General features: G+C 60.8%; 1 protein-coding gene across 1 annotated transcript; it reads left to right on the forward strand.

The window, feature by feature from the left end:
* The first annotated feature begins 2,129 nt into the window (after window positions 1-2,129).
* On the forward strand, window positions 2,130-17,202 carry SLC29A4 (solute carrier family 29 member 4). Its single transcript, XM_081552737.1, has 11 exons — window positions 2,130-2,383; window positions 5,885-6,066; window positions 8,702-8,827; window positions 9,115-9,228; window positions 9,692-9,820; window positions 11,740-11,814; window positions 12,917-13,164; window positions 13,924-14,059; window positions 14,167-14,354; window positions 14,974-15,214; window positions 16,199-17,202. The coding sequence occupies exons 2-11, from the start codon at window positions 5,895-5,897 to the stop codon at window positions 16,339-16,341; spliced, it is 1,572 nt and encodes a 523-aa protein (XP_081408863.1). The 5' UTR covers window positions 2,130-2,383; window positions 5,885-5,894; the 3' UTR covers window positions 16,342-17,202.
* Window positions 17,203-17,427: the final 225 nt, after the last annotated feature.

Below are 17,427 nucleotides of genomic sequence, written 5' to 3' on the forward strand. Positions count from 1 at the left end.
TAATTTTGTGAAACTGCCCACACCTGGGGTTTGGGAGCAGAGAAGACATAGTTCTTTAACAAAATTCTCTATTTCTTCTCCAGTAAATGTCCTATTTGGATCTGATTTCTCATTTGATGGCAGCTTGTCTGCTCATTTTTATTTTCCCAGAAAATCATTTTATCCAGTTTTTCCAATTTGGGCCACAAAGTGCAAAGTATCTTTTGTATTTCTTCCCATTTCCTGTTTATATGTCACTTGCTTTCACATGGCCAGTTTCCACATTAAACGGTACATCCTAGTGGTGACAAAGTATTCCACTAGTTTTCTTGGTGTTTTTTCAAATACAACAATCATGTCATGTGTCTCCCACCCTGATAAATATTCCTTATCTTCTGTTCTTGGGTAACCAGACTGCTTGCAATGTCTGGCTATTATGGCAAATGTTTTTGTACAGAAAGCCTTTTCTGTGTTTTTAGAATTATTTCCTTAGGCTAGATTTTCAGAATCAAAGGCATCTTTTTTAAGCCAATTCACTTTCCAGGAGGATTGTTCCAATTCGTGCCCCCCTACCCCAGGAATCTAGGCTTAAAAACCTCCTCCGACTAACACACTCCAGGGACTTTCCTGGCAGCTCAGGGGTTAGGACTCACTGCTTCCACTGCAGGATGTGGATCTGATACCTGATCGGGGAACTAAGATCCTGCATGCTGCTCGGTGTGGCCAAAATAAAGAAATAAATAAGACACTCCAGGGGCTCCAATAGGACCCCCCTCAGGCTGGTTTCTGCCTTCTGCCCCCCTTCTCCCCCCTGGAATGGCTTCTCACTGTCTCTGTTCCAGGTACACTGGCCTTCTTTCTGTTCTTGAATAGAATGAGGGTTTCTGGCCTTGGGACTGTGCGCTGCTCTTCCCTCTGCCCAGAGCACCCGTCCCACAAACCTCCCCACCAGCGGCAAGTCTCTCTGGTCCAGTGTCACCTTCTCAGAGAGGCCTTCCCTGACCACTAGACAATGACACCCACCCACCCCCATAGGCACACGCCATTGTCTCTCCCACCACTGTCTCTCTGTCTTCCAGGCATTTGACGCTTCCAGAAATGATTGCACTTGCTTATTGCCTGCGAAACCCCATGGGGACAGGGACCCTGATGGGTTCCCTGCACCTAGAACAACGTCTTACAGGCACCAAATAATTTTTCCTTACACCAGGGCAGCTCCAGCATGGCTTCCTGCTTTGGCCCTTTCAAAGCTCTAGAGCCCTGGGAAACACCAGGCTCATTAACTCTGAGATTAATGACTTTGAACAACTGACCCTGTCTCCCAGCCCACCCTCTGCTCGCAAGAGGTGGGTCACCAGACAGGAGGAGGGGCTAGTCTGGTGGGAAGTGAGGGCATCCAGGTAGGGGCTTGGCATGGTCTCTGCCAGGCACCTATGTGGATCCCCCCTGGGGTGGCTCAGCCCTGAGTGCGGGGCTTCCCATGGGCAGGTTCATCCACCTCCCACCTGGTCCCTCTTCTCCCCTTGAGGCTGGACGCCTCTCCTGACAAGGAACTTTCCCTCCCTTCTCCGGCATGGTGGGCTCCTCCCAGGTCACGTTTTTCCTTAGGGCCACGTTACAAATGAGCAAACGGAGGCTCCCAGAGAGGTGTGCACAGGGACCAACAGCCCTGGAGGAGGTTGTAAGTCCATCCACCTGCGAAGGAACTGAGGCTCTGAGATGGGAAGCCGCCTCCTCAGCATCTGATCCCAAGCAGCGGGCAGGGGGACCCCAGGGCAGGAGTGGGGACCGAGGCTGCAGAAGCCCCTGGACCTGTTTGGAACGCACAGAATCTCCTGCTCGCAGACTCCTACTCACTCTTCAAAACTTGAATCTGGTCCCACCCACTCTTCAAGCACCACAGGCCTCCTAAGTCAGGGGATCCGAGTTGGGGGAGGTGAAAGGGGGATGGGGAGGGGAGTAGGCCTGGGCACCCAGGCGAGGAGGTGGGCATGGGCAGTGGTAGCTAGATCACTCACAGGTCACCCCGAGGTCGCCGGGGTGGGCGGGTGCTCCCAGACCTCAGTCTCCGCCCCTCCCCCTCCCCGCGGGCTCGGAGGGCGGGGGAGGGGGAGGGGAAAGGGGCGGGGCTCCGCGCGGGGGGCGGGCCGGGGCGGAGCGCGGGGTCCCCCGCTGTGCTCGCTGCGGCCGCTGCGCCCCCCCGGACGCGCTCGCCGACCCGGGGGCCGGCGGACCGCGACCGGCGGAGGACGCCGGCCGCACCGGGCCCGAGGCGGGGTGCGGGGAGCGAGACGCAGCGGGCCGGGGCGCGGGCGCCCAGGGGTCCCGGCGCGGGGGCGTCGGGCGCGGGCGGGGCCGGGCGCCCCGAGGACCCCCCCACACCCCCAGACCCGACCGGACCGAGGTAAGCGGCCATCGCGGGGGCGGCGGGCGGGGCGCAGGCCGGTCGGGACGCGGGGACCTGTCGGAGCCTTTGTCTGAGGCGCGCGCGGCCCGGCTCCGTGCTCCCCCCCCAACTCCGTGCCGGCTCCGGCCGCCGAGTCCAGGGGCGCGGGCGCGTGACCCCGGGGACCCCGACACACACATCCTCCCACCCCATCCCGGAATGAGCGAACTCCCACGCGCACCCTGTCCAGCCTCCGGACCGGGCCAGCCCGCCACCAGCCCCTCTGCGAGCGCAGGACCCAGCCCCGTTAGCGGAGAGTGGCCGGCGGCTCCAGGCCCTGCCCGGCCGGGCGCCACTTCCTCCCCGGGCACACCCCAGCAGGCACACCCCAGCATCCTTCCAGCTGAAGTTCCTCCCTGGAAGTTCCTCCGCCCCACCGCGCCCCTACCCCCTGCCCGCCCCCTCCCAGCTCTTGGGGGAGGGGCTGAAAGAGGTGGGGCCTGGGCCCAGAGGTCACCTCCCAGGGGTCCTACCGTCTCTCCTTCGCCCAGGAGCGCCGGCCTGCGAACCGACTGCGTTGCTGTGGGGCTGGTCTCGCTGAGGGAGCCGGGGGTGGGGGCACTGCAGCACCAAGGCCAGGGGCCAGGGGCGGGGCCGGGCACCCCCTGACCGGCTGGCGCCTGTGGCGGGTTGGCCAGTGCATTCGCGCCTGCCTCCTACCCGTGATCCAGGGAGGGGGTGGCCCTAGGGTCTGGAAACCCACTTTCCTGTGGGCAGAACCACCAGGGAGGACTTTGGGCCAGTCGGGAAGGCTTGGCTGGGGAAAGAGCGGTAGGGAACTTACAAGCTGGCTCAGATAGGCGGTCCGGAGGCAGGGCCATCCAAGGGCATCCAGCCAGCCAGGGCCAGGGGCTCACAGGAGCCTGAGGCCCCAGGAAGACTAGCCGGCTGGCTTTCCAAGCAGATCCCAGGCTCCCTGTGCCCTCTGGCTGGAGCGCAGCCCCTGAGAGGGGTCGGCCTGGCCTTGGGTTTCACACACCCAGAGCCCTCACGGTGCCCTGGGGGTGCAGTTAGGATTCAGTTGCCTCTGAAATGGGGGAGCCAAAGGCAGTCAGCCTGGAGGGGCTCCAGCACACGCTGTGTGGCCCCTGGACCCAGCTGTCTGTGCCTCAGGCTCTCTTTCTGCGAAGTGGGGGCCTTTGGGACTGCTGGGGTGGGGAGAAGACCCCTGTGGCCCTGTGCCTGTCCATAAAGTTTAATTAAAGCGAGACCCCGAGGGGGAGGGGCCAGGGAAGAGCTAGGCTCTGGGCTGCCTGTGTGGGGTGGAGCTGGGCATGCGGGGTCTGGAGGGACGACTTGGAGGCCTGCTGCCCAGGAGTGGGGGCAGCCCCCTCCAGCCACCTCCCCTTGCCCTGCCAACATGGGAGGTCATATAGGGGGTCCTGGGGCCACTGAGCATCTCCCAGGAGGGGGCCTGGAGGAGCACGTGGGGACAGTGGCCCAGGCAGTGTGAGTGGCAGCTGCCCTAGCATCTGGGAGCAGCGGAGTGGCCTCCTGGCTCCATGCGGAGCACGTCTGCCTCCCAGGTGGCGTGGCCTCTCCGCCGGGTGGAAACCTCAGCGCAGAGGCCGGGCGTGTCCCGGGTGCCGCGTCTGTCTCGGGAACACGGGCCAGGGGGTCAGAGGCGAACACCCTCCAGGGCTGGAGGGAGGGGGGCTCGTCTTTGCAAACCGCCGCGCTGCTGCCCGCCCCTGCCCTGAGCCCACCAGGGAGGCTGGGTGGCTGAGAGGCCCAGAGTGTCCAAGCCTCCAGTGTAGGACCCTGCCCAGGGCCACAGCCATTCACCCCCAGGCTGAACTCCGTCCTGAGTCCTGTTCGGCCTCCCAGCTCCGGATGTGGCAGGAGGTCGGGGGCTGAGCCTTGAAGGGGGTCACGCCTGGCTTCCCAGCCCCCTCTTCTCCATTGCTTCTGGGTGCCCATCTGCCGGTCAGCCCCCAGCCAGCAGGGACAGAATTTCCCCAAGACCCACCTGGAAGCAAAGAAGGCTCCAGACTCTCAGACCCCGACTAAAACTCTCTATGGGGAGCAAAGAAGCGGGGGAAGCACAGGGGGAGGCTGGGGAGCAGGTAGACTGAGGCAGGGCTGCTGGAGGAAAGGAGATGAACCAGGCCGAGGTGGGGTGGGTGTGGCTATGGGCCAAGCTCAGAGAGAATCGGGGTCCCTCGGGAAGCGGTTCCTCTCCCGCTTCTTCTGTGGGTGCCCCGACCCGTGCTCCAGGGGGAGGGGGAAGCAGGAAGTAGGGGTGCCACACTCAGATGCTGCCACGCCCCATCTCTGTCTCCGGTTCCCTACAATGAGTGTGTATCCTCTTGGCAATCAGATAAATGATTAAAGGTTGTTAGAAAAACAAACTGGTCAGTACTCTAGGGAAAAAAGCTAGACACCCACCCTCTCCAATGGTGCTGGAGAAGACTCTCAAGAGTCCCTGGACAGCAAGGAGTTCAAATCAGTTCATCCTAAAAGAAATCAGTCTTGAATATTCTTTGGAAGGACTGATGCTGAAGCTGAAACTCCAATATTTTGGCCATCTGATGGGAAGAATCGACTGATTGATTGGAAAAGACCCTGATGCTGGGAAAGATTGAAGGCGGGAGCTAAAGGGGGCGACAGAGGATGAGATGGTTGGCTGGCATCACCGATGCGATGGACACGCGTTTGAACGAACTCCGGGAGATGGTGAAGGACAGGGGAGCCTGGCATGCTGCACTCCACGGGGTCGCAAAGAGTCGGACACAACTGAGCAACTGAACAACAACCTCCATTGAGGATCAGTTAGCTCCTTTCCTCCAAAGATACAGATTTGAATTGTGGCAAGAGCAGGAGAGGAAGGACTTCCCGCCACCCCACGTGGCTGGCCCTAGTATGTGGGCCGTGGTGGCTCGGGGACCCACAGGCCTGGGTCCAGCTGTCTGTGCAAGACCGCGGTGGCAGGGCAGAGGAGTTGTTCACCCAGTAATATTCATTTTCATCGGCCATCAAATGAGTGGATATTGGAACCTCCTCCCAGAGGGCAGTGGTTCAAGGGACACTCGAGCGCCACACAGGCACACAGAGTGCTCAAACCATCCCTCCTCCACCACCGCATCTATTTCCCTCTCAGCCGTACCTGCCGCCACCACCCTCATGCAGTCCTCCAGTCTTGCTCCCTGCTGCAGCCAGGCAGCATCTTAAGACACAAGTCACATGACATCACGTGTCTGCTTAGGTTTGCATCCAGCGCAGTGTTTCAAGATGGGCAGGATGAGGACACTGCAATCTCTGCTGAGGGCCCAGATTCAATCCCTGGGCGAGGAGCTAAGATCACACAAGCCATGTGGCAAGGCAAAACAAGGGGAAAAAAAAAGGATAGGATGAATAGAGAGGACGGATGGCCCTGGGGGGCGCGGGCCTGGCAGCAGGGCAGTGGGGCGGGGGTCCTCTCCTGGGCTCCCCATCCGGCCTCCTTTGCTTTCTCTGCAGCGCGGCCGCCATGGGCTCAGTGGGCAGCCAGCGCCCCCGGGAGGCCAGCGTGGCGACCACGCCGCACGGGAGCATGGTGATGAGCTTCAGCTTCGACAGCGGCCACCTGGAGGAGGCGGTGGCTGGGGCAACCCAGGCCCAGGGCGGTAGGACCAGGGGCATCCCGATTTTCATGGACTCTGGTGAGTGAGGGGCAGCGCAGGGTCGGCCTTGGGAGCCCTCCCGAGCCTTCCTGGGACGGGCAACCTCGGTGGGGGGAATCCCTGAGCCTGGGAGGCAGCACTGGTCAGGACGGGTTAGACCTGCTGTGGTGACAAAGGAGCCCACGGTCCCAGTGCCTCACCAACACCGTGTGTCCAGGTGTGTCCAAGGAAGCCTCCATCTTAACGTGGGCTTCCACGTGGGCAGGTGCACTGACCCGGTGTACACTTCCGTCTGCAGGCGACGTATGTCGTGTTGGCCACATTCTTTGGCCAGAGCAAGCCTTGCTTCTCGTCAGTGAAGTACCCGAAAGGAGGACTGATGTGAGATTCTAGGACCCTGTTTTCTACCTGGCTGTGTGTCCTAGAACAAGGACCTCAACCGCTCTGAGCCTCAGGTTCCCTCGGTGAAGGAAATAGGCCAAACTTGCAGAGTGGGCAGCGTGCGGGTCTGGAGTTAGGCAGATTTGGGTTCCAAAGAGCTCCCGTCTCTTTGTCTTCTCAGGGACCTTGGGCAACTCCCAAAAACACACTAACGCTTTCCTCAGGAGATGCAAAGTCCTTGTGCGTTGATGTTCACACCTCTTCTTTGCTCCCTGAAACTTAAATACTGAGACGCAGAGTTAACTGTTACGAACACACCTTATGTTAGATGATACAGGGGTGAGAAAGTGAATAAAATAAGCGTTTGATTACTGCAGCCGCCAGGCTCCTCCGTCCATGGGATTCTCCAGGCAAGAATACTGAAGTGAGCAGCCATTCTCTTCTCCAGGGGATCTTCCCGACCCAGGAATCGAACCAGGTCTCCCGCATTGCAGGCAGATTCTTTACCGTCTATGCCACCAGGGAAGCCCTAATACATATACACACCTATCCATATCAAAATAAGGAAGAAACAGTCAGTCAGTCCTCCTGTCTGGGGCTACTCATATGGCTGTAGCTGGTATTTGTAAGTGCTTTCTCCCACCCCCACCCCACATTCCCTGTGCCCTCCACCCGCACCTTAGCTAATCAGGGTTCTTTTTCTGAAGCTCTGGGGCACTAGCAGTCCTGCTAGACTTGGGTTGGTGTCGTGTTCCATGGACTGTATCACACGGAGCAGACGTCCTGAGAGAGACCATAAATAACCTCCCGTCTTCCAGACCCACACATCTGGAAGCACCCAGATGTCCCCGTGATGGTCAGGATCAGCACCCCTGCCCCCTGTGAGCACAGCAACCCCGTCCTCTGCAGGATCACTGTGTCTCGGGGTGGAACCATCCCACCCTTTGGAAGGAAGCCCCCTGCACCAGCGGAGCCTGGAGACGAGGGGGTGGGAAGCGAACGTTTTGCTGTTGTTGTTCACTCCATCATGTCTGACTCTTTGCAACCCCATGGACTTCAGCACACCAAGCTTCCCTGTCTTTCACCATCTCTAGGAGTTTGCTCAAACTCATGTCCATCAAGTCAGTGATGCCATCCAACCATCTTATCCTCTGTCATCCCCTTCTCTTCCTGCCTTCAATCTTTCCCAGCATCAGGGTCCTTTCCAATGAGTCGGTTCTTCACATCAGGGGGCCAAAGGATTGGAGCTTCAGTTTCAGCATCAGTCCTTCCAATGAATTTTCAGGACTGATCTCCTTTAGGATGGACTGGTTGGATCTCGTTGCAGTCCAGGGGACTCTCAAGAGTCTTCTCCAGCCCCACAGTTGGAAAGCGTCAGTATCACTAGCTAAGGGACCTCTGCAGGTCATGGTGATTGTACCTGCTCTCACTTCCACCATGTTTCCTGGGTGTGTGAATGTTAACTCTAGGAGAACCAGCCCTGTATATTGGACGTGGACTTAAGAGTGTAGACAGCGTCCCCGAGAACACTGCCTCAGCTCCTTTAGTTCTTGTCACCCAGCTGGCCCCGTAGCTGAGTCTCCAAAAAGCCATTTCAGTGTTCTGTCCAGCCAGGCGCTTCAGTGGCCGTGATGGTGAGAGTCACGGAGGTGGTGGCCTCTTGGCAACAGACGGCGGCTGTGGCGAGCGTTGCTCTGGTCGTGGCATGGGTGGTTGTAGACCTAGTAGCCACGATGCTGATGACTCGGGCGGCAGTGGCCAGGTGACAGTGACCCTGGTTATAGTGGCTGTGATGGTTATTCCAACAGCCATGATGCACCAGCTTTGCCAACCTCGGCCGTGGGATGCATGGCAGCTGGGGTGGTGACAGCTGTGGGGACAGCGGCCAGGGTGAGGACGGACCACGGTACAGTGATGGTGGTCGTGGTGCTGGTATGATGGTGACAGCAGCCACAGTGTTCTGTAACTGTTGATACTGGCTGTGATGGCAGTGGTGTGGGCAGCTGTGGCCATAGGCCCGCAGTCAAGATGGCTTCAGTGGCTGAATATGGTAGGAGTGGCCATGCTGATGGTGGTCACGATGGCAGCTAAGCTGGCAGTGGTCCTGCTGGCAGTGATGCTGAATGGTGCCATGGAATGGTGGGATGCCATGTCTGTGGTTAGGGTGACACTGGAGTGGCTATGGCTCTGGTGGTCGCCACGGGGGCTGGTGTGGTCCACTCTGCCCATGGTGGTGGCCGCGTCCATGCGTGGGCCTGTCCACCTCTCACCCGAAGCCTGGATTTGTCGGCAGAGGAGCCGGTGCCCGACGACCGCTACCACGCCATCTACTTTGCGATGCTGCTGGCCGGCGTGGGCTTCCTCCTGCCGTACAACAGCTTCATCACCGACGTGGACTACCTGCACCACAAGTACCCAGGTGGGCCCCCGGCCGCGTCCTGCCGGCACACACCGCCCTGCTCACTTGGCCTGGGCCTGCTACCCTCCAGAAACCCTTCGGGCAGCACCCCGCTCCGGGGGCCCATTTTCTTCAAACCCTAGCTCTGCTGTGAATTGCTGCGTGACCCCAGGGCAGCCCCTCACCCTCTCTGGGCTGTTAGCCCCTTTGGGGCAGAAGGAGGAAGCAGTGCTCTGTGGGGGCAGGTGCAGAGGGTGGCGCTCCTCTGAGCCCCGGCTGCCCCCCCAGCGTCCCCCCACTGCCCGCAGGAACCTCGATTGTGTTTGACATGAGCCTCACCTACATCCTGGTGGCACTGGTGGCCGTACTCCTGAACAACGCACTGGTGGAGAGACTGAGCCTGCACACAAGGATCACCGCAGGTACACTGCCCGCTGCCCACCCGGCTCCCAGCCCTCCCCTCTGGCCACCATGCACCCCTCCATCCCCTGCGCCTCACTCTCCTTGTCTGTAAGATGGGCACACCTCCTCCTAGGAATGTCACAGGTTCCACTATGAAAACCGGGTCAGGCTCGTGGGGTGCAGCACACGCTGGCATGATGCCTGCACCTGGGGAGGCTGCTGTGTGCCCCACGTGTGTCCCAGGGCCGTTGCTCTCCCCTATTTTTTCTCTCCCTTTTGTCTCCATGGTAACATTCAGCTTCAAAGTCCAGCTCAAAAGGCACCTCCTCCAGGAAGTCTTCCAGGTGCCCCTCTGAGACCTCTAAGATGTCCTGTCCTCCCAGTCCTAAGAGAGGGTGCACCTCAGACCTGGCTCTGTGAGGGGTGAGGGGGCTCCCTCAGCCCACTGCTCACTGCCCCCCTCTCCGGCCTCTCCCCACACAGGTTACCTCTTAGCCCTGGGCCCCCTCCTCTTTATCAGCATCTGCGACGTTTGGCTACAGCTCTTCTCTAGGGACCAGGCTTACGCCATCAACCTGGCTGCTGTGGGCACCGTGGCCTTCGGCTGCACAGGTAGGACCAGGGGGCCGGGGTGGGCTGAGTTGTGTGCTGGGGGCATGTTATACAGGGTGAGCCAGGCTCAGGGCTGGTGTGTGTCCACGTGCACACGGGCATGTCCACTTCCACACATGCACACACTGCACACCCATAGGGCTGCGTACACTGTGCACGCAGTGTTGGAGCACACACGCCGCACACATGTCCACACGCCCAAGAGTCTCCTGCAGACGTTAAGGCACCTCCCTGGTTTTCTTGGGTATAAACTGTGCTTCACAAACTGTTAGGCACATATTTCCGTGTCAGTGTTTCTCTCGAACAATAGCATTCCAATTTTTTTTAAAAAAGCTTTTTATTTTGAAACTATTTCACACCGTGAAAAGTTGTAAGAATAATATAATGAGTTCGCATATACCTTTCACCTTCTTGTTGTTCCGTCGCTAAGTCACGTCCAACTCTGCGATCCCGTGGAGAGCAGCACGCCAGGCTTCCCGGTCTTTCTCTGTTGCCTCGATTCACCAATTGTTAACATTTTGCTGCAAATGCATTTTTTCCTTCTCCAGCTTTCTCTGTCTCTCCCCACTTCTAAAGTAGATGTGTATATACATTTCCCCATACATATATATAAATATAAAATAATGAACATTTTCTCTTTAAACCATTCAGGAGTTACTCCAGACATTGTCACACTTTTTGCCTTAATACTAACAGTTCAGGGCGTTTCACTATAGTAACAGTTAAACCTATGATGTTTCTCCTAGAACCATGTCTACAATTGCCCAAATCAGGACATTGAACACTGATACACTGTCATTGAATCTATAATCCATGCTCAGATTTCACAGACTGTTGCTATAATGTCCTCTATAATTTTTGTTTTCCCTGACTCAGGACCACATATTCCGTTACTGGTCATGTCTTTAATCCAAGTGGTCCTCAGTTTTCCTCCGTCTTTTATGGCAGCAACGTTTGCAAAGGTCCAGGCCAGTAGTTTTGTTGATCATGACTTCCATGGAGAATTGCAGTTCACATTATGACCCAGCAAACGTGTGTGTGTATGTGTTTATAAATGAAATCAAGGCTTCGTAAAATAATATTCTCAATCCAGGCTTTGTACACAGGTCTGTTCTATTTTTTAAAAAATCCTGGTGACAACCACGAGATCCTAGTTTGCCAGTCTTGCTCCAGGGTTTACTTCTAGGCATGGAGTCATTAGACTATAGGGTGTGAGCCAGTGTGGTTTTATTTTCCCCGGATACTGTTGCAGTTCTGTCTTTAAATATATGTATATTTGGTTGCACCAGGTCTTAGCTGTGGCAGGTGGGATTTATTAGTAGTTCCCTAACCAGGGATTGAACCCAGGCCCCCAGAATTGGGAGCATGGAGTCTTAGCCACTGGACCACCAGGGAAGTCCCTCCACTTCTGTCTTATTGGTCAGGATGAGAGAGGTTATGCTTGGTAACAAATGAGCCCAGAAATCTCAGTGGCTTCCCAGAACCAGTCTTACTCCTGACTCTCGCTACACGTCCAGCCTGTCCCTGGGGTACTTTCCACACTCACTGGTACGACGGTGGCTCTCCATTTATAACACATGGCCTTGTCTGTAGCCGCCCCTGGGGGGAAAAAAGATTAGAAGACCACGTGGGCTTTTCCTGCCTGGTCCAGGAGTGATGTATGTCATTTCTGCTTGGTTGTCAATGACCAGAGGAGGTGGGGGAGCCTGGCCAGTCCAGAGTGGGGACATGGAAGGCAGGACTGTGCGATGGGGGGGGGGCAATGCTGTTTCCACCACACCCCACCCAGTGGCTGGACCACATCCGTCTGCCCCCAGTGGGGTTCATGTCCTTTGCCCATGCTCTTGCCAACACAAGTGTTCTCGAGCTTCTGAACAGGTGATAAGTGGTGTCTCACGGTTGCTACTCTCTCTCTCAAGTGCAGCAATCCAGCTTCTACGGGTACACAGGGATGCTGCCCAAGAGGTACACGCAGGGAGTGATGACAGGGGAGAGTGAGTATCTGCAGACCCCAGGAGTGGGCGCTGAGCTTCCTGGGCTCTGAGACCCTCTCCCTGGGACTGCGGTGGGGCTCAGGAGCCCTGGGCAGCTGGGAGTGCCTGGCGGGAAGCAGGGGCAGGACTCCCGGGAACGTGGCTGTGACGGGCGTGGCCTCTCTGGTGTGCGGTCCTCCCTGGTGTGCAGTCCTCCAGGATGTGAGGTGCAGACACCCCTCTGAGTGTGGGTCTAGAGTGTCTTGGAGCACCTGTGTGAGGCATGCGCTTTGTGTCTGTGTGTGCGTGTGTGTGCCCACACACATCCACACACGTGATGTCAAGTGTCGTCCCTAAGCACCAGGCTCTCCTCACAGCCCCAGACCCATGAGCCGCCGCCACTTGGCATCTCAGACTCACTGTCTCAAGCCCACCATGTCACTTCCCACCGCCTCAGTGAACTGCACCCCCACGCTCAAACCTGAAAGTTACTCAACACCCCATCCTTCTGCAAGTCGCGTGGGCCTGCCTGCCCTCCGGCTGATCCCTCCTCTCCAGCCTCCGGTCTGGGCAGCTGACCCCCTCATGTGGTGCCCCTGCTCCACACAGCGGCAGCTCCATCCTCTACCCAGCCCCAAGCAGCAGGGCCCCCCAGGAAGGTACCTGGCCTGCTGTGACCCCCCCACCCACCTGGTTCCAAGCCCACCACTTCCTTTCAGCTCCTCAAATAGAAACACGCAGAGCTCATGCCAGCCCCCTGCCAGGGAGGCTCCTCCCTGCCCTCTTCCCCCCACCAAGTCTCTGCCTGTACCCCCAAATCCTGGTGTTCTTCTATGTGACCTTGGGGTCTCTCCCCTCCAGCCTCAGAAGGAAGGGCCTGTGTGCATCAGCCGCACTGTGTCCTCAGGGCGGGGCGGTGCCAGGCACACAGCAGGCACTCCATCTATGCTTCCAGCGGGGCGGGAGGTGTGTGAGCAGGTGGCGGGCCGGGGAGGGGCGGTCTGCATGGACACCTCCTGTGGGCAAGTCTTAGGGCTGCTGGCTAGCTTGTGGGGCGGGGGCCGGGCGGGGGGGCGGGGGCCGGGCGGGGGGGCGGGGCCGGCCTCACGGCCCCTCTCCGCAGGCACGGCGGGAGTGATGGTCTCGCTGAGCCGCATCCTCACCAAGCTGCTGCTGCCGGACGAGCGGGCCGGCACGCTCATCTTCTTCCTGGTCTCCGCGGGCCTGGAGCTACTCTGCTTCCTGCTGCACCTGCTGGTGCGGGGCAGCCGCTTCGTACTCTACCACACGGCGCGGCCCCGCCATTGCCGTCCGAGCCACAGGGCCGGCTACCGCGTGCACCACGACGTGGCCGCCGAAGACGTGCACTTTGTAAGTCGCGAGGTCGGGGTCTGGGGGCCCCGGGCACGGCCGCCACCCTGTCCCAGCCGCCACCCTGTCCCAGCCGCGCTCCCCCTCCCGCTGCCGCCTCAAGCTCCAGCTCCTTCTGTGGCCCGAGGCGCTTTCTCATGGGCCCTCCTTCCTCACGTGGACCACGGTTCCATCCCCCGGTGGCACACATGTCTGAGGCCTGAGCCCCCTCTGGCTATGACAGCCCACCCCCGAGGCCTTAACACCCCCCATGCCCGCTGTGATGGTCCACACCTGCGCCCTGGGCGTCCCCCCTGGCTGTGGTGGCCCACACCTGCGGTCTGAGGTCCTCGTGGAGCCATCTTGGGGGCTGGGGCGCGCTCTGATGGCGGCAGGGCTGCCTAGCCCGCGGAGGGCCCAGGGATGGCAGGTGTGGGGCACCGGGGAGCCAGCCACGAGAAGGGCTGGGCAAGGGGAGCCAGAATGTCCTCGAAGGCATTGTTCCAGCGACTCGCCCTCGCTGGGCCCTGGGCTGGGGACACAACAGTGAGCCAGAGACCGGCCCACGGGAGGCCTGCTGTGACAAGGCTCAGGTCAGAAGCTGGGGTCCCCCGATGGTCAGGGAGGTTCCCCAGATGGCTCTGGGCTGAGACCTGACCCATGCGGCCGGAAGGGCGTGGGGAGCAGAGGGGAGCGCAGGCCCAGAGGCTGGGCGGCGGGGAGCAGGAAGCAGTGGGGCCGCAGGGACCGAACGCAAAACCCACCCCCTCCGTCCTCCAGGAGCACCAGGGCCCAGCGCTGGCCAACGGGGGGTCCCCGAAAGACAGCCCAGCCCACGAGGTGACGGGCGGAAGCGCCTACACGCGCTTCGACGTGCCTCGGCCAAGGATCAGGCGCAGCTGGCCCTCCTTCCGAGGTGGGCGGGCCGGGCCTTGGCGTCGGGTCTCCGCGGGGCGGGGCGGGTGCTTCTGCGGGCAAGGGCCCCTGGGCTCACTGCCCTCTGACCCCGCCGGCCGCCCACAGCCCTGCTCCTGCACCGCTACGTGGTGGCCCGCGTCATCTGGGCGGACATGCTCTCCATCGCCGTGACCTACTTCATCACGCTGTGCCTGTTCCCCGGTCTCGAGTCCGAGATCCGCCACTGCATCCTGGGCGAGTGGCTGCCTATCCTCCTGATGGCCGTGTTCAATCTCTCTGACTTCGTGGGCAAGGTGGGCCCTGCTCCGGTGGAGGGGAGGGCACCCCCAGTTGAAGATGCAAGTGGCTCCGGGTGGGGAGGGTGGGAGCCGAGCCAGGGGCAAGAGGAGGGGCATGTGGCACTGGCCCCAGGCTCCCTGGTTGAGGGGGTCTCTGGTAGCACAGGTGTGGACACACGCAAGGGGGCAGGAGCACCCAGAACTGGCTAGCCTGTCATTGGGCTTTTCTAGAACACAAGGCTCAGCAAGGGAGAGCCATCTGCCTGGGGTCACACAGCAGGGAGGTCTGAGAAACTCAGAGCCAAGCTTAGCGGGTCCAGCTGCCGCCGCTTCCTGCAAATTGACGCAGGTGGGCCTGACTCTTTGGGCCGCCGTCCCCTTGTTTCTCAAATGGGGTCGTGAGCCCGCCCGGTGAGGGTGCTGTGAGGACTGACGCAGGACACGTGTCGTGTTTAGCTGGGTGCCGAGCACACCGCAAAGACTGTGTGTCGCCATAATGAGGGGTTTGGTTGGTTTTCGGGAGCAAAAACAGGAAAGGACAGGGACATGGCCTGAGCCGGGAGCATCCAGGGACAGGAGTGGGTCTGGAGAGGCGAGGGCAGAGGCCGGGGCCCACACGTCCGTCTCCCAGCAGATCCTGGCGGCGCTGCCCGTGGACTGGCGGGCCACCCACCTGCTGGCCTGCTCCTGCCTCCGCGTGGTCTTCATCCCCCTCTTCATCCTGTGCGTCTACCCCAGCGGCACACCCGCCCTCCGCCACCCGGCCTGGCCCTGTGTCCTCTCCCTCCTCATGGGCATCAGCAATGGCTACTTTGGCAGCGTGCCCATGATCCTGGCGGCAGGCAAAGTGGGCCCCAAGCAGCGGGAGCTGGCAGGTAAGGCCCCCCTTGGCCCACTTGCCTATGAGACCGTCCACCACCAGGCAGGGAAACCCAGGCCTGTAGAGTCAAGGCCACACTGCAAGCAGCTGCATTTGGGTCCCAGGAGAGAGTCAGCTCGGAGCGCGCAGGCTGGGACGCTCGTCAACCCCCTTCCTCATTCGTCTCACGGCGGCTCAGTGAGCCCCTGCCGCGAAGCAGGCACTGTCCTAGGCTCCAGGGACACAGCGACAATAGAAGTGGTCCCTGTGCTGATGGGGTTGACCATCCATAAAGATGTGGTGCGCTGGAGGAATATGAAACAGAGCAATGGGCTGGAGGAGTCGGGGTTGGGCCTCACCGTGGAAGCAGGGCAGTTCGGCAAGGCATCACTGAGGAGGTGGCTTGGACAAAGCCCTGGAGGAAGGTGTGAGGGGCCAGCCGCAGGACAGTGCAAAGGAGGTGGCGGGGCTAGCATGTGCAAAGGCCCGGGGGCAGAAGCTGCAGCGTGTGCCAGGGACGTGGCCTGAAGAGGTGGGAGGAGCCTGGAAGAAAGCGCTGGTTCCAGGATCTGTTTTGACTGTAGGGCCTGCAGGGCGAGCTGACGGATTGAGAGATGGAGGGTCAGAAAGGGCCGGGGGCGGGGGGTCAAGAAGGACTCCCAAGTTTGGGCCTGTTGCTGAGGTCAGGAAGGCTGGACGGTTGTCAAGTGAGACGGAGACGGGGCTGAGTGGGGAAGGGGCACTGGAGGTGGGTTCTGGTCAGGGTACCTGCGGGAAGGCCGGTGGATACCCCAGGCCGTCCTTGACAAGGTGGGAGGCTGGAGAGAAGGAGGCGCAGGCCCAGCAAGTTCCATCAGGGTGGAGCAGCCCTTGGGCGGCGGGAGCTGGCCGTGGTCACTGCTTCACCCCCCCCAACCCCGCCCCGAGGAGCGGGGCTTCTGCTCCAGTGCGGGCTGTGGCCCGGGGCCCCCTGCCCGCTGAGGCCCGGTCCTGTCTGCAGGGAACACCATGACCGTGTCCTACATGACGGGGCTGACGCTGGGCTCGGCCGTGGCCTACTGCACCTACAGCCTCACGCGGGACGCCCACCGGAGCTGCCTGCACCCCTCTGCCGCCAATGCCTCCTTCCCCGCCGGCCTCTGAGCCCTCTCCCCACCCCTGCCTGCAGTGCCTGGGGGCGCCCAGCCGCCTCCCTGTGCCAATACCACCACTGTCTCTGGGCGCGCCGGCCCCGGGTTCCGCCCCGCTCTCGGAGGCCTGGACGCGCCGCCCCGGGTGCAGCTGTGTGGCTGTGCTCCGCGCTCCCGCCCCGTGTCCGGTGGGCCACGCTCTGTGGGGTCACTCTCAACCGTCCCCGCCCGGGAGAGCAGACCACCAGCCCGTGTCCCCTGCTGGCGACCCTCCCCTGGGTCCGCTCTGAGGGCCCCACGGCCCTGACCCCACCGTCCGAGGCACCTCCTCCTCCCCTGGGGACCCCGCTCCCACAGGCTCCCCCACACACCGTCCTCAAACCCTGGGTCCCCAGCAAATGCGTTTGCTACCAGGGAGCTGCAGCCTGGGTGCGCCCACACCACCCCAGCGCCCCCCACGCACCCTGGTACCCACCTGACGCCACAGGCCTGGGGGCCTGTCTGCCCAGGGAGCCCGGTTGACCCCGGTTCCTCCGGCCGCCTGTGACACAGGAGGGGAGTTTGAGGGCCACGAGCAGGGCCCACAGCCTGGCTGGAGTCACACCCCCCGACCTGGGCCTTGAGCCCTGTCCAGGGACAGACAGACGTGCCCAGGGGTCCCTGGCAGGTAGAAGAGGGTGGGGGGGTGTCCCTCTAGAGCTCCAGGCTGGCTCAGCACCCCGAGCTGGGGCGATTCTCGGAGCGTCCTGCCAGAGGCGGGCTTCTCCAGGGGCAGGACAGGCGCCCTCCCACCCTCTCCGGGCCCCGGCCACCCGTCTGTCCACTGACTGTACCGCACTGGCCATTAAAGATGAAGGCAGAGCCTCTGCCCCAACTCTCCAAGTCGCGTCTGTGCCCGCGCGGGTGGGAGGCGGGGTCCTGGTGGGGCAAGGCCTGCGGCCCGGCTGGGACTGGTCTTCCCCCCATGCACATGGCGGGCCCAGGACGGAGCTGTGAGGAGCGGCGCGGACAGGAAGCTCTTGGGCTCAGGGCGGTCAGAGAGGGGCGCTCGCGCCCACTGGAAAGGGGGAGGAGAAGGGGCGGCAGCTCGCCCGTTGTC

Source organism: Giraffa tippelskirchi, chromosome 13, assembly GCF_054371585.1.
Source record: "Giraffa tippelskirchi isolate mGirTip1 chromosome 13, T2T-mGirTip1v1.2.pri, whole genome shotgun sequence".
Lineage (NCBI taxonomy): Eukaryota > Metazoa > Chordata > Mammalia > Artiodactyla > Giraffidae > Giraffa > Giraffa tippelskirchi.